This window comes from Maylandia zebra, linkage group LG7 (genome assembly GCF_041146795.1).
Source record: "Maylandia zebra isolate NMK-2024a linkage group LG7, Mzebra_GT3a, whole genome shotgun sequence".
NCBI lineage: Eukaryota > Metazoa > Chordata > Actinopteri > Cichliformes > Cichlidae > Maylandia > Maylandia zebra.
Window position 1 is genome coordinate 54,338,670 of NC_135173.1, and position 16,946 is coordinate 54,355,615.

Sequence of the window (16,946 nt, forward strand, 5' to 3'; positions counted from 1 at the left end):
CATCCAGCAGGCAATGTAATATTACTATAGGTTACTGTTACTAATTGGTTTTCCCTCATTGACAATTTGCATTTTTTGCTCAATATCAGCCCTAATTACCCCATTATATAGATTTTAGGCTAACATTGAACCTTAGTTGATAGTAAATAGCAAGCTATCATAGTACCGTATCATCCCAATGGAGCACTTTGCTCCCAGACTTCTAGTGTACTTGTGGTAGAATGGGAGGCAGAGCCTTCAGCTTTCAGGCCCCTCTTCTGAGCTCCCAGTTGAATTTAAGAGACAGACACCCGCTTTACTTCAAGATTAGGATTAAAAGTTAAGAGCTGGGTCAGGTGTCCCTGAATCCTTGCTTAGTTACGCTGCAATAGGCCAGGCTGCTGGGGGCTTCCAGTGATGTATTGAGTGTTTTTCCTTCACACTTGTTTTTATACACCAATCTGAATTTAATCATTAATTATTATGGACCTCTTTCACAGTGTGTCTTTTGTGCTGTCTCCCTCCACTCACAGGCTCAGAGAGGGGCAGCCGTCTGCTGCCATCTGGTTCCACAGGAAGTTTCTTCCATGCAAATGGGACTATTTCCCTTCCCACTGTCGCAAAGTGCTTACGGATAGTGGGTCAACCGATTGTTGGGGTTGTCTCTGTATTATTGTAGGGTCTTTACCTTACAATATAAAGTGACTTGAAGCAACTATTGTTGTGATTTGGCTCTATATAAATAAAATTGAATTTAAAATTAAATTGAATTATATGACTATTACTGCTTTTTCTCCACATTATTACCAAACTATTACCATGTTGTCACCAAGTTTCAATATAAAATTCTATCAAATTATGACTCAAGCCATTTTTCTTTTTTTTTAAGAGTTGAATCAGTTTACAATAATAACCTTGACTCGCCCCTCCCACACATATGCAAGCATTAACAGTGACAGTGGCATGCAGGCTTTGCTGGGCCTTAGCACAATGTGACGGCTGCAGGTGTCCAGTACTTACTACCAGGGTGGAGCAAAGACAGAGATTTAGACAGAGAGAGGGCCTGAAGAAGAGATCGGCTGTGGCTGACACTGTGGTGCACGGCATCTACAGGGCACAGTGGATAGAGGAGTGCTCATAGATCAACTAAAGACACTTGAGACTATCAGCATGTACAGTCAACTCTAAGCTAAAAGCTGTTAAACAGTACTTAAACTTTAATTTCATTCAGTTTCGTAAACTTGTTTTGAATAAAAACTACTAATAACAACTATGTAAAGAAAAACCTTAAACTTTGATTGACATTTGGGGAAAAAAGTGTTTGCTTGTTTTTGTTTTTTAAATGGTTGCCACTGTTATGTCTACGCATTTCATATGAAGCTGGAGGCAGCAGCCAGTTACCAGCTGGCTCACCATTTTAACAGGAAACAGCTAGCCTGGCTCTGCTGGAAGCTAGCAAAATCCATCTAATTTGTTTAGTCCGCACAAAGAACACTGTTTAAAAATGATAAATTGTGTTTTTCCAGGAGAAGTTTTCTGCCAGACTATTTCTTGTCTAGGTCTGGTACACTCATTGTGATGTCAGGACTCCAGAAATAACTGACTCCAGCTAAGAATTTGTCTGTCACATATAAGCACCCCTTTTATTAAATGCATAACGTACTAATTTGTGAACTATAACTGTTGCAGGTAGATTAGCTTACACCCGCTGTTTCCACCTTTAGATAAAGATAGATATTTTTTCTCTGTACATTTATTTACTATACAGACAAGAGGCTGAATGTTCTCAAATGCAGGAACGTGAACAAGCATATTTCCCATTCAAACCACTAATTTACTTAGAGTTGACTGTACATTATATTAGTTGTAAGGCTATCTAGTTCAGCTGATCTGTCACTTGAAAGCTAATTTAAAATTAGCTAAATAGAATTCTCACCAACCAACGATGTGAGACTACCCCATCAGTGACAGACAAAAAAAGCAAAATAAAAAGGTTAATTGGAAATGTTATTAGTCATGTGTTAAACTTTTATCATGCTCAACGATCTGAGCGTTACTAACCGGGGCTGATATCTGAGGCTTGGTTATCTCGAGTAAAACGAGCCGGACGTAAGCTGATTTTGGAGGAGTAGGAATATGATCGCAATCGAAGGCCCTCGTCAACCAGTTCCTACATGAGAAACAAGTAATGTTTGAAAGCATGAGTATAAAACTTGTAGAGCACTTCATGTACGGATAAGCCGAAGTACTTAATGAGAGGATGGTATATTACTTGTGAAGTGGGTTCATATGCTGATGCAGACTGGCTGCGGGTGCAAGTGAGATCAGGAGAGGGAAGAGGGAAAGTTTCCTCTTTGTCTTCACTTCTCTCCACATCGGATGAGAGTGGGGAAAGTGGAGACTTTGGCCCGACGCTTTCTTCTTCACTGTCCACTTCCAGAGCCACCAGACTGGGACTGGAGTTATAAATGACAAATTAGTTAGACACTATCGGTACACACAACGCACCGGAGAAGACATCTGATTAATACCTGAGGTCACAGGTCTCCATTGGTGGACTGCCTCTCTGATCGGCCTGCTCGGAGGAGGCGGGACGGATCAGCCTTGTGAGGGCCAGATCGACAGGTGAAAGCAGGGGAGAGCCGGATGCAGAGGATGGGTAGAAGTCTTCTGAAAAGGGCGGAGGGGTATCGGTGGCTAAAAGAATTTCCTCCGAGTTGATGGTATCCCATAAACTGCCATCTGTCCCTGTACTGTACCTCGTCACTCCGCTGACATTGTATTTAATGTCAACATCATTCGCCTGAGGTGAAAACATAAGGCGGGACAGGAAAGAGCAAAAAGAAAGAAATTTATTAAGCAGCAAAGCAAAAACTGAAATTTTATAACTAAAAAGAAAGAGAATGACGTATGACCTGTGCGATGGTGTGGCCGCTGCTGTGGATCGCAGAGAGCAGAGGGTGGGCAGCTTCCTGAGTGAACTGGCTCTGTACTTCACTGGACGGCATGCGATCTCCATTTACTATGACAAGCATAAGAGATTCACTTTGGTTTAGAATAATTCAAACAGACTACTTCTTCTTGTCACACACACACACACACACACACACACCACTTTCTTAGTAAAGATCAACTACTGCACACTCTTGATTACAATAATTCCTCCCAGCATCAGCCCCATCAGCCAGAAACTAGAGAGAGACGGCTCTCAAGGGCAGGATAAAATAATCAGGCGACTTATCCACACAAACAAATCAAGGAAACTTCACCATGACGTGGTCAAAAAAGCATGTCATCAAAATAGACCTTTGAATCATTTTTGCTTCTCTCTCCTGCTTTTTTCTGTTATTTGAAGTCTTTTTTTAACCATAATTCAGTCATCCTATTGCTTAAATGTCATGGCTTAACACGCATAAAGCAAAAACGTGATGACCTTTAAGGGGTTGTTTTTATAGAAACTTCCACATATGATCCTTTCAGGCAGCCTGTTTGTTTTCTGAGGGGGGAAAAAAAGCAGATTACTGATTTGCACTGAGTCATGCTCACTATCACTCTCTCTCTCTTTCCTTCAAGTGCTAGGTCAACACAGTGTTTATGAACACTCATTCTTAGCAATATTCAGAAATACAGGCAGTGACCTTGGTTAGATTTTAGATTTGAGCTCATAAAAATCCAATGATGAAAAATAAAAGAAACAATGTTGCCAAAGTTTTATATCCATGTGCATGGGGGTTTTTTCCCCAAAATTGAAGAGGTCATAAATACTTGAAATCAGAGTTGAAGTTGTTAGACTTGCTTGGCACTGAAGAGAGGCACGCATCTCTGTCTTAATCTCACCTTTCAAATCTGATCTGTTTTCCTTTTAAGATAAGAGAGATAAGATAGAACTTTATTAATCCCTCGGGTGGGTTCCTCTGGGAAATTCGATTTCCAAAAAAGCACAGCACCGACAGAAGTTACAGAGTTATACACACACACATATATATAAATACAGAGACAATATAAATAAAATATACGAAGGGGATAAATAGAATAAATAGGAATAAAAATAAAAATACAAGTGAATTGCACATTTCAAGTATTGAGTCTATTGCACCGTTGACTATTTACAAAAGTATTGCACAAAAGGTATTGCACAGTGAGGTGAAGAGGCACTACAGCTTAGTTGTTCCCCCCTCCTTTGTCCTCCTGTTTCCCCTCCCTCTCCCCTCCAGAGAGGAGTTAAACAGTCTGATGGTGTGTGGGACAAAGGAGTTTTTAAGTCTGTTAGTTCTTGTCTTTGGGAGAAGCAACCTGTCACTGAACAGACTCTTCTGGTTGTTAATGGCCGTGTGCAGAGGATGCCCAGCATTGTCCATAATGTCCATCAGTTTCTTTAATGTCCTTTTCTCTGCCACTGTCACCAGAGTGTCCAGCTTCATGCCGACCACAGAGCTAGCCCTCCTGATCAGTTTCTCCAGCCTGGATGAGTCCTTCTTTGCTGTGCTGCTCCCCCAGCACACCACAGCATAGAAAAGTACTCCAGCAACCACCGACTGGTAAAACATTTTGTCGCCATATTAATTTTTTGTGACATTTTCTGGTCACTGAGCCTATTATACATGGTTAGGATCTGTTTGCGTGTGCTGCCTCTGGCATTCGGGAGTTATTTTGCCAATTAATAATCTCTTTTTAGGGCGACATAACATTAATATCTACTTTGTCTTAAAGTTTCTAAACACTACATACTTTGGTATTTAGACAGAAGTGAGGTTTTAGGACTGGTCAGAGTTTGTGTAGAAAGGAACAGTTAGTTCCAGGAGGCTGACGCAGGGAACTGGCAGTTACATCAAGGTTCCGATCTTGGAGTTAATGACCAGCAGGGGACGACACCTTTTCCTGCATACAGACTTTTGCTTGTATAGAAGTCTACGGCAGTGTTTCCCAACTACAGTGCCGCGGCACATAGGTGTGCCATGAGAAATGGTTAGGTGTGTCATGGAAGATTATCTGGTTCCACCTGATTTGTACTCTAAGCGATCGGCGTAACGGGCAGAACAATTACATTCTCTTCCACTAGAGGGCAGTACAACCAGTACTACAACTACAACTGCTCTAATTAAATGGGTTGATAACTGCCAATAAAACAGAAGAAGACAAAGAAGAAATTATATAATAGTCATGCTGTGAGTGAGAAAACACAGCGCGTAATAGCAATAGATAAATATTTGAAAAGAAAAAGTAGTCAATCTGACCTGGGTCCTGGGAAAAATTCCAACCCAGATGAAGTCCCTAGCATGAGTAGTGGCCAGAAGAAAGCAAAAACGGTATAATGGGGACAAACGGAGCCAATTCTGCTTTACCTGGTGCGCAGGGGGAAATGATCAATATGCTTTTTGTGACATTTTTGTTTGGTGGTGTGCCGTGTGATTTTTCTAATGTGAAATATGTGCAGTGGCTCCAAAAGGTTGGGAAACACTGGTCTACGGTCCTGTGCTCCCTCACTACGTGACCTCAATCGACATTTTTGTGATGACTCCCAGAGGACAATCACTAGTTTCAGACTATAGTGACTAAAACATGAATTTTATAATGTGAATCAGTCATTAACCGATGAGCATGCGGTGCTCTTTCACAGTCAGAATCATACCATATTCATCAGCTTGGGTTTCAAAACACTAAAATCACAAAAAAAGCTCAGTTTAAGTCTTCATAACAAGATGAACCAGTGGGTAACATACCATTAGGTACTTTTTTATAGTGTCTATGGTCCCAGCAGCTCCCTTATTTTGCAAGGGGTCGCCTTAGATACATTCAGTGACTCCCTGAAGAGTTTGTGGGTGATAACAAGCTATTATACTGACCAGAGGTCTGAGGTAATGAAGTACAAATACTTGGTTACTGTACTTAAGCAGAACAGCACAATTCACCATTACTCCACACTTCAAAACATTAAACCAATATGAGTCTAGATGGAGGTAACAATAGCTCATGAAAAACTGTCTCATTGGTGTATCCATTACAAGGGCTTTCTGCCTACACAGAGATGAAAAAGGCAAATATATAAAAAATTTATGCATCGTTTATATCACTATGCTCGAGTTAAAATGGGTCGGAATGATCTGGAATGGCGTTTTTAGTCCAGATGTACATAAGTTGCGGTCACTGTACTTCAGCGTCTAGCTAGCACTACAATAGGAGGAGCAAGCATTTTAAGCATTTTAAGTAATTTAAAATGCAGTGTCACTAACAGTTCAACACACATCAGCAAACACACAAACTGTTTGTGTGCAGTTTGTCACACAGTGTGTTGCTAGCTAAAGGTGCAGCTGTTGCATTTCACAGGAAGAAAAGATAACTTCACTCAGACATGGAGAAAGATGTAAGAAAGAAAAAGATGTAGAAAGACGGGCCGGACAAAGGATGTAATGTCCTCATTTTTAAAAATATGACACTGGATCCGTATATGATGTGAATACAGTAAAGCACTGTACTGGGCTGGTGCACAGCCGGTGACGTGTTCCTGGTCAGAGTTGGTTTACATAAAGGGTAGCAGAGATTAAATTGAATTTAAGATGATGATGCTTTGGTTCATTCAACTTTTATAATACTGTCTAGTATAATGATAGTATAAACAGTACACTGCCAGTGTAGGGAACGGAAATCAGAGAAGCTAGCTCATGAAAAATTTGCTTACAGCTTGTTCAATTCAGTTGTGTAAATCCACAAAGACCAGCAGCAACATAGGTCAGCTGATCACAGCATGTACACAAAGAACACAGCTCACAATAATAAACAGGAGTAGAGCTCAGAATAGAAATGACTGAGTTCCCTCCAGTGAAATCCCACTTTAATGTTGGACTGTACTCATTTCCCTGTTCAAAAAAAGTTTGTATTCTCATGTGTTAATATCATTTAATTATTTAATTACTTTATTAATATAGCACAAGGTTCAGTTTACTTTTTTACAAAAATAGCTGCCCTCCAAAAAGCTACTTTTAACTTTTTTAATCTGAGCACATCCAGAGCTTGTAATTTTTCACTTTTACTTGGGTAAAGAATTTGAATCAGTGCTTTGACTTTTACCAAAGTAATTTCAACACAAGTATGTGTACTAGTAAAAAATGCTTTTACTTTTGACACCCCTGTCTATGACACTGTCAGATATTTTAATCTATATTTTATTGGTGTTCAGATATTTTTTTTCCTCTTGCTTTTTTCTGAATCTTATTTTTTCTTCTTTTCTAATCTGCATTAGTGGTTTCCAGTTAACTTCAGATGAATCTTGTCTTTAGTGCCTATTAGAAAATGTGAGCGTTTGGTTTAGATTAAAGGTAAGGCAGATTAAGCTTCTTTGTATAACTCTGCATGTATTTATACAAAAATACACACTATAATGCCTGCCACATGATCTGTATATTGTGCAGAACAAAAAAAACACAACAGTAATGTGACCGTTGACTATGAAATGTAGTAATTTAAAGTAGCCTGAACAATGTCTCAAAGTAAAGTCCTGTTGAACGTGTACAGTGTACATAATTACTTGGGCAACTGTGAGGGAGTGGTGGTTGGCATTTTTATTTTAAACACGTGGAAAATTGCCTTCCTTGATGAGTGCACTTTCCACCCAGACTTTGATGTCTGGACCTGCCATGGCTGCACTAATGTAAAGGAAATCCTGGGCATCACAGAGGCATTTCCTCTTTGCTGCTCTCACACAGTGAAGACATACAAGTAGCGCACATGGAGCTCAAATATACAAGGCAGACTTCTCATATAGTTCCATGACTTTTATCTTGTTTTTATGTATCTGCTGTGACCTTTAAGTAGAACCTTTCACACAGGCAAAAACAAAGAACCACGATTCCAGTACTGGATCTAATGGTGACAGACACAAGCAGCACAAGTCTCGGCTGGTAGACTAATCGTAACACAAGCTAGCTCCAACAATAACTGCCACCGCTGAGTTATGTCAGTGAAACATGAGAAACTGTTATGATCATTTCAACAGATCTGGAAAAAACAATAACTCCAAATGACACTTTTTCACCACAGTAGCCCCAAGACACTGTCATCCCATCTAAAGCACTCAGGCCAAAAGAGTTTAAGAACTTGAGGAATATAAGGAGAAATCTGCAATCTGTGGAAAACAATGGGATCGATGCCTCGTGTTTTTCACGCGACACTACTTGACGCTGACACTTTATCGTAAACGCACACACATAATTTCATTTATACAGCATTTACAAGCGCCATTGAGTAGCACCAGAGCCTCTCCAAAGTTTACAACAAACTCTTCATTCTTCCACAGCATCACACAGGAAAATTAGCATTCGCAGTAACCGTGGTGACACCCGAAACACTTTAGCATCCTTTTCAACTTTTTTTTACTAGCCAATGAGCTTCAGCTTATATAGTCTTGAGTAGATGTTGGATTTAAAAGGGAATCAGTGTAAATGCATGTGTCTTATCTGAAATGTCAGCTTTTGTAAGCCGAGGACACTTTAGCTTGTTAACATTCCACCTCTTGCTTCGAGTACACAGCTCTACTGTTTGATCCAGGAGAGAATCGGGGGAGGGGATGGCAGGGCGACAAACCAGAGGGGGGGGGGGCATCTCATAGCTCAGACAAAGTCTGAGTGGGACAAGCCTGACCCCATTCCTGTCTTTGTCCCACTGACAGGGCAGATTCCTGGACCCCTGGATTGAGTCATTATGGAGCCAGTGCGGGTAAAGACACAACCAGCATCATCCAAAGACTCCCGGAGGACAATATGTCCATTTAATAAACGAATACCACCTCTGTGCCTAATACAGAAGCCCATCCCTGTCTGTGCCTGTGAAGCAGCAACCGCATCGATTTCCAATGATGTGATTCAAAACAGAGCTTCGCATATTGTGCTAAGACCACGAGAGAAACAGTTCCTCCCCAGGCTTCTGTACTAGCTTAATATGTTCTGTTCCCACACCCCGCTGTTCAGTGCAGCCACAAATATGTTGTTGTATTTTTTATGGATTACCCATTCATCATTTAATCCAGATGCTGAAGAGTTACTGCCGTAATATTAAAACGGAAAATAAAAAGTTGTGATTGCTGGGCCAAAACGTTGGACCAGTGAATAAATCATCTGAAAATACTTGAAGCAGAGGTCGAAGAGAAGAGAAGAGAAGAGAAGAGAAGAGAAGAGAAGAGAAGAGAAGAGAGTTACCAGATAATGAGGATGAGTACTCTTCTTCATCATCATCGTCATCTAAAGACAGGACGAGCTGCTCTTCAAAAACCTTTAAGCAAACACAAAAAGCATGCACACCATTTCACTAAATTTACATATAGTTTACTTGAAAAAGTCATAAATGCATATGGCTGCATTCAAAAATCTGCAAACATCTACAACGTATGTATGTATACTCACACTGTCCACGAGCACATGCTCTTTCACATGTTGTTCCTTGTTGATGCCTGTGCAAAAGAAAAACACTTAACCAAAAGCTGAAGCCTGACACACAAACACCCTCATCTTCCTCCTCCTCCTCCTCCTCTTGCTGCTGCTGCTGCTGCTACTCTAAAAAAGAGAGTTATGTGGAAGGCACAACATCAGGTTCTCTGGATGTGACTCTGCTATCCAGGAATGGAAAACTAACCAATCAGACTTTGCGCTCGTCCAAACCAGCAGGTCCAGAGAAAGAGCACAAGCTCCCTACTGTGGAGCTGTTATTTCAAGAGGATTAATGGACGGCTGCTAGAGTCGCGACGGGGTTAAGGTCAATACCGTGGTACACTTCCTGCTTCCCTTTATGAGTCGATGCTGCCACCTGCCATCTCTATGGTTACCAAAAAGAGTAGCCACAGGTTGAAGAAACACAAAATGTGTGTGTGTGTGTGAGACACAGATATAGAATGATAGAAAATAATTCGCGGCTGGCATCGAAGATTAGCAAAGATTACTCTCTGCATGTCTGCATGCCAGTCTGAACATGTCACCGCAGGGAAAGAGAAACAATGTGCTTCTTCGGTTTTCTCTGAAGGCTCAGATGTGCTGTGGCTGTGCCTTTTATGGTGTCTGTTGAAAGTGTTTTTCTAGTCTCTTTAGGTCCTAAGTGATGGATGTCTGATCATACCACTGTTTGCTCAAGTGAATCTGTGGCTGTTCATTTTTCCACTGCTCCAGAGTAAAGTCTCCAAACTTGCATGCCACCGCAGGCAGACAACACGCATGAGCTGTTTGCGCACGCGCAGATCAGTGTGATGACAATAGCAGGGTTGTAAGTAATTATTATTTTCATTATTGCAAAATCCTTTGATTGTTATTTTTGACAAATCAAACACTTTGTTTCGGCTACAAAGCATCAGAAAGCAGTTTAGAAATGACCGCTACAGGTTCTCAGAGCCTGGGATGAAGTCTTTATACTGCTAGACTGAGGTCCTTCAACATCTGCCAGAAAATGCTGAGGATTTTCTATGAGTCTGTTGTGGCCAGTGCGATCCTCTATGCTGTTGCATGCTGGGGGAGCAGGCTGAGGGTCGCAGATGCCAACAGACTTAATAAACTGATCCGTAAGGCCAGCAATGTTGTGGGGATGGAGCTGGACTCCCTCAAGGTGGTGTCGGAGAGGCGGATGCTGTCCAAGATAAAGACAATGTTGGATAACACCTCCCACCCACTCCATGACATGCTGGTCAGTCACAGGAGCTCGTTCAGTGAGAGACTGAGATTACCGAAAAGCACCACTGAACGACACAGGAAATCATTCCTGCCTGTGGCCATCTCCCTGTACAACGCATCCACTTAACACACTGTTTGCTGCTACAACTACACATGTTTCTTTTCCAAATATTTATTTATAAGTGACTTATGTATGTATGTATGTATATATATGTATATATTGTACTATTCTTAGTTAGTGTATTGTCTGTCTTGTCTTAATGTTGGTTTAAAATGGAGCACTGTAACAAAAAATAATTTCCCCCAGGGATCAATAAAGTATTCTGATTCTGATTCTGATTCTGATTTTGTCTGACTAAACAGTCCAAAGTCCAAATATGAGAGTAAGTGATCTGAAATATTGAAAAATGCAATGATCAGTTTATTATCTGTCAATCAAGAATTTGGATCATGACTAAGTTCATGGAAGAAACAGTACTGACATGTGTGTTTATGAACCTGTGTGTGTGTGTGTGTGTGTGTGTGTGTGTGTGTGTGTGGGGGGGGGGGGGGGGGGGGGGGGGGGGGGGGTTATACAGACGGAAAGTCCATGTAATATGGGACAAGACACTGCTTTGGTGCGGACTGAGCTCAACCACTGCTTCTGTAGTAATAACATGGGTAAGGACAAACTTGATTAAAGCTATTTCTTATATTTACTGTCAATTAGTACGGTCGAAGACCATTCTTTATTCTAAAATCCATGATTCTAATCCAACATTTTTGGTGAAGACTTCCATTAAAGGTACAATCAGCTGCATTTTGAGGTTATTTAATAGAAGAAATACTGCTGTGCTCATAAATATAGACTGATTAGTGTGTAATTACATCTTCTAACGTACAAATTTGGAATTAATCCATAAAAATACACAGGAACAGACACCGGTTTGTGGATGCTGCCATGTTATCCCACCATCTTGGATACAGTGATAAATTGGACATGTGGTTAGAGACCGGCCCCATACAAAGTACACGAAAGGCTGGATAAACATTGGCCTAATATTTTTCAGATAAAAGCCTGAAAGTAATCAATTTCTCTGATATTATGAACACAAATTGACCACAATGCTACACATTAGTTTAATTCAGAACTTACCTTTGTTAGTCTGAACACCTTCATCTGTATCCCTCTTGCCCACCACAGTATCAGCTCTGAGCACATTGATCTTGGACAGAAACAGATGTTTGAGTAAATTAAAACTGCCATGAACTGTACAAAGAAACATGACATTATGATAAAGTACAATTATTTAGTCACTACTGCAGTCTTACTATAATATGTGTATATACAAACTATGTATGGATGTATGTCCATATGTACTCACATACAGATGGGCCAATCTGAACCAAACTTTGCATGAACAACATCACACATCCATTATTAACATCACTATGTTTTTTATTTGCGTATTCATCATCCAGGAATGTCAAATGTCTCTGTTTGCGTTTGCTTCAGATGTGAAGTTCAGTGTAGGTCGGCCTTTGCTTTGTTTTTGCTAGTATATCAATATCAATGTCAATTTTGTTTATAGAGCGCATTTCATTGCATTTAAACTCAATGTGCTTAACACTATGGGTGGGTTTTGATTATCGATTTATCAATTAAAATCGATTCTAGCTTAGATAACGTGTTATCGATCCTGAATTGATTTTTTTAACATGAATTTATTTTGCCCGAAACGCCAGAATCTCAGGTGAAACCTCACAAAATTTCAACAACCACCAAACAGCTAAAACAGTAAAAGAGAGCAGGAACACGAATTCTGCACAAAGACGTAAACACAACGCGCGGACCTGCCGACGGATCAGAATCAGTGAGATGTGGCTTTCTCACCCGACGGCACGGACTCTAAACAAACCTCTGTAACTTTGCTCTGCTTCACTTCAGCAGCATCAGGTAATGTTCATATGTTGTTTGATGACTTTCTTTCGTTTTTGATCTACTGCAGAATATTTTTAAGGTTATCTGCTATAAAATCCCAGGCAAGGAAAGTCGCCTTCATGTTTTTCTGTGTTTTATCCTCAGCTACTTTGACACAAAGGCATCTGCTGTGATGCTCACACTTTTGATAAAGTCTCAAGTGTCGGCTTTGTTTTTATAGCTATAAAAATATGGAAATGTACTGATACGTGATGAGAATTATAATATTTCTGACTGAGTCAAAATTTCCCAGAGTCAAATCAAATCGAATCGAATCGATTCGGGACCTTGTGAATCAGAATCGAAACGATTCTAGAAATCAGTGACGACACCCAGTCCTACTTAACACACAGACACACACGTCCACACATAGATATTAATTATAAGCCGGTGAGAACAGAAACTCAAAATCTTTCTATTGGTTTTTCTGAGTGTAGACCCATTTGTAACTGACCTCAGGTCAGCAGGCATTATGTTCCAAAGAACAGGACCACATTGACTGAAAGCTCCCTCAGCTCACTTAGATCTAATTCTGGGAATAGTTAAGAGCTGCACCTGATGACCTGAGTGGTCTGATTGGGTTATCAACAGGAAGCAGGTCACAGAGTTATTGGAGAGGTCGAACCATTGTTTGCTTTATTAGCTCACAAAAGGATTTTCAAGCGTGTCCAAACATTAAAGGTGGACTCATTATATTGATTTTTAACTCCATATTTAAACTCGTGGACACTGCTATTGTAGTTTCACATGATCCACAGTTCAAAATAATCCTTACTTGATGCGACCCCTCAGCTTATCCTCTGCCTGAAACAATTTGCTTTGGCTTCTCGCTCTTTAAGGTAATCCCCTTAAGCCTGTTATCATCAGCTAACGTCATCCATTTTCTTCCCTCGTGCCCTTCGTTTTACTGTACTGCAGAGGTAATGTATTTACTGCTTCACTCTTATCAAAACCTATGATTGTTAAAGAGCATGAGTGTTTACACAAGGGTTTACTAAACTTATGATATGGCCTTAACTTAACAACATAACTTTACATCAAGCACAGACAGGCATTGGAACAGTCTTTTGCATTTTCTTCCCTAAATTTTTTAACAGACATCCCCTGTGGTTTATTCTCACCATTTTAGAAACACTGAAGTCTTCTAGTCTTTCTCGCAGGACCATGATGCTATCCTGAGGGGAGCTTCCCGGGGTATGCCTCACAGAGAGGGCTAGAGAGTCGGTCCCAGGACAGAACCTCAGCATGTAAGAACTGTTGGACCACAAGCACCACACACCAGGAAGAGGGCTGACTGCAGGACCTGGAGAGCTGATGAGGAAAAGATTTACTACAATAATCCCCAATATATCAGCTATTGTACATACTTCTCAAGCTCAGTCTTTACAATGTTATTACTGCATGTGGAAATGTTAGAGGTTTATCATATTTAAAATAAATTTTATGCATGTGCATTTTGTGTATATTTCCATCTTAATTTCTTTCATCATTACTCATCATTTACTTCATAAAGCAATTATTTACGATATTACAGTAATACCTTCAAAAGGAAAATACTACTACCTTTCAATAGTCGAAAAGAGACAACAGTAAAATAATAAGAGTCTTACGCTGCTAGCAGCATGAACATGGCATGCTGTCCAGACTTTTGAGCTAATTGGAGGGGTGTGTCTCCATCCTGATTGGGTAAGGTCAATGCCCTTTGACCTCTTGGTTGGTGAATTAAGAATCGGGCAAGGTGAACCAAACCCAAACGCACTGCAACGTGGAGAAGGGTTTCTCTGGGATGATGTTTGACAGCTGGAGAAAAAGAAAAGAAAAGAAAGAATTATCTGGAGGGAGAAAGATGCTGAATAATCTTTCAATCGAGGAGATGTTTAAAAAGCGCTGACACATGTAAAACAGCCTTCTTAGCATGTGTCTTCTGAGTAATCAATGTCAGAATTGTTTGTGTGATTTGTTCATGTAAACAAAAATGACTTTTAGTCAATATGAATGTATTTGGAAATCCCAAATATCAAAAGCGGTATTAGCTTCAAGAATCCAGAACTTTTCCTGCTATTTCAAATAGACTTCCAGTGCATCAACACAGCAGCAGGGCACTGTGCATATAAGGAATGAGTGACTCTGCGTTCTGCCTGTATGCACTATATGAATATTATCATTGCCAACTAAAACCAAATGCTTTCCTAAGCAAACACCTGCTGTGACACAGTTGCTAGATCTAGCCTCCTGCTCACTGGAGTATAAGGGAACATAAACAATGAGTATGAGGACATGTCAGCAGTCGTTATTCCCTATGACTGACTGATCTTTTAACAGTCTGTAGTCTAATGTAGGGCAGCAGGAAAGAGCAAGCGAAAAACCACCAGTAAAATCCTTCTCTCTACATCGTTGTCGTCTTGTAAGCTCAGGAAGAAACTTTAAAAAAGACTTTATCTTCTGGGTCTTCCCCCCCGTCTGTGGGTGAGAGTTACCATGGTACCATCTTTCCAGTGCAGAAACAATGTGCAGAACAATTCAACTATTTCTCTTCTCCTTTCCAATTCTTGTTGAAACCCCAAAATGAACTGAAATGTCCTGCCGCCTCAACAATGGTGCCATTAAATTGTGACCCAGTTTGGAGAGGGCTGCGAATGCTGCACATGCTCTTTATGCAAAGTTCAACAAACAAGCACGTCATTGTCAAATTGTTGCCATTGCAAATAGTGCACCACATGGCTATGGGGGCCAAGAGCTACTTTGAATTTGCACCACACCCAAGCTTTGCATCAGCATTTGCTTTTTTTTTTTTAAGCAAACCATGACCATACATGCATTGTCAAATACAAGGACACACACACACACACACAGTCTGAATGCAGCCTTTAGCACTACATGTGAATATGCTGCTTTAGGCTGCCTATAGTCTCATTTGCTTTTTCTGCTTATGATGAATACAAACAGTCTGGAATTGTAAAGGCATAATGAAACAGCTGGACCAGTATATGTAATTCCTAATTTCTTATTTTCATTAAAATGTTGTTATACTGTTGAGCATTTTAATCCTTTTCATTACAAAGGATAGCACAAAACATAATAAATAACTCAATCTAAGGCTAGATGCCAGAAACTCTAGCAATGGGAGTGTAGTGCAAAGGGTTGTGGAAGTTGATTTAGCAGCCACGGAGGTCTGCAGGACAACTCTAATCTGACCAAGAAAGAATAATGGCAATAATTACTTTGTCTTTGGAGCAAACCAGCCTCTGCCCGACTGGCTGCCTGGTCCTCTGAATCATGTGATGACTGAGGTGAGCCGCACAGTCAGATCTCATTGGGTTTGAAACCACTGAACACCAGAGCACCGGAGCAATAATGACCTGAAGGATTAATACACTGAACAAAAATATAAACGCAACACCTTTGTTACTGCTCCCATTCCCCATGGGATGGACGTAGAGACCTAAAATTCATTCCAGATACACAATATAACCATCCCTCCCAAACAGTGGTCACAAATCAGTCCAAATGTGTGGTAGTGGGCACATCTGCTATATTGAGATAATCCATCCCACCTCACAGGTGTGCCACATCAGGATGCTGATCTGACATCATGAGTAGTGCACAGGTGTACCTCAGACTGCCCACAACAAAAGGCCACCCTGGAATGTGCAGTTTTTTGCGCTATTGGGGATCTGGGGACCCAGAACCGGTCAGTATCTGGTGTGACCACCATTTGCCTCATGCAGTGCAACACATCGTCGCATGGAGTCTATCAGATTGTCAATTGTGGCCTGTGGAATGTTGGTCCACTCCACTTCAATGGCTGTGCGAGGTTGTTGGATATTCGTGGGAACTGGTACACGCTGTCGTATACGCCGGTCAAGCACATCCCGAACATGCTCAATGGGTGACATGTCCGGTGAGTATGCTGGCCATGCAAGAACTGGGACATTCTCAGCTGCCATCTGCCCTGAACAATGTGAACCATGATTCATCCGTGAAGCGCACACCTCTCCAACGTGCCAGACGCCATCGAATGTGAGCATTTGCCCACACAAGTCTGTTACGGCGACGAGCTGGAGTCAGGTCAAGACCCCGATGAGGACGACGGGCATGCAGTTGAGCATCCCTGAGACGATTTCTGACAGTTTGTGCAGAAATTGTTTGGTTGTGCAAACCAATTGTTCCAGCAGCTGTCTGGGTGGCTGGTCTCAGACGATCTTGGAGGTGAACCTGCTGGATGTGGAGGTCCTGGGCTGGTGTGGTTACACGAGGTCTGCGGTTGTGAGGCCGGTTGGATGTGCTGCCATATTCTCTGAAACGCCTGTGGAGACGGCTTATGGTTGAGAAATGAACATTCAATGCACGGGCGACAGATCTGG

General features: G+C 41.0%; 1 protein-coding gene across 5 annotated transcripts in view; it reads right to left on the reverse strand.

The window, feature by feature from the left end:
- arhgef28a (Rho guanine nucleotide exchange factor (GEF) 28a) overlaps positions 1–16,946 on the reverse strand; it is a 54,492-nt gene that overhangs the window by 24,480 nt on the left and 13,066 nt on the right. For 3 of the 5 annotated variants that reach the window (XM_076886693.1, XM_076886695.1, XM_004549869.3), the window contains exons 5-14: positions 14,193–14,382; positions 13,704–13,893; positions 11,758–11,827; positions 9,372–9,418; positions 9,168–9,240; positions 2,895–3,001; positions 2,511–2,782; positions 2,252–2,435; positions 2,041–2,149; positions 1,000–1,086 (exon numbers count right to left, since the gene is read on the reverse strand). In XM_076886693.1, coding sequence (XP_076742808.1) covers positions 1,000–1,086; positions 2,041–2,149; positions 2,252–2,435; positions 2,511–2,782; positions 2,895–3,001; positions 9,168–9,240; positions 9,372–9,418; positions 11,758–11,827; positions 13,704–13,893; positions 14,193–14,382 — 1,329 coding nt within the window. The remainder of the gene's footprint in view (positions 1–999; positions 1,087–2,040; positions 2,150–2,251; positions 2,436–2,510; positions 2,783–2,894; positions 3,002–9,167; positions 9,241–9,371; positions 9,419–11,757; positions 11,828–13,703; positions 13,894–14,192; positions 14,383–16,946) is intronic. The other 2 variants (XM_024802978.2, XM_076886694.1) reach the window with 1 other exon arrangement.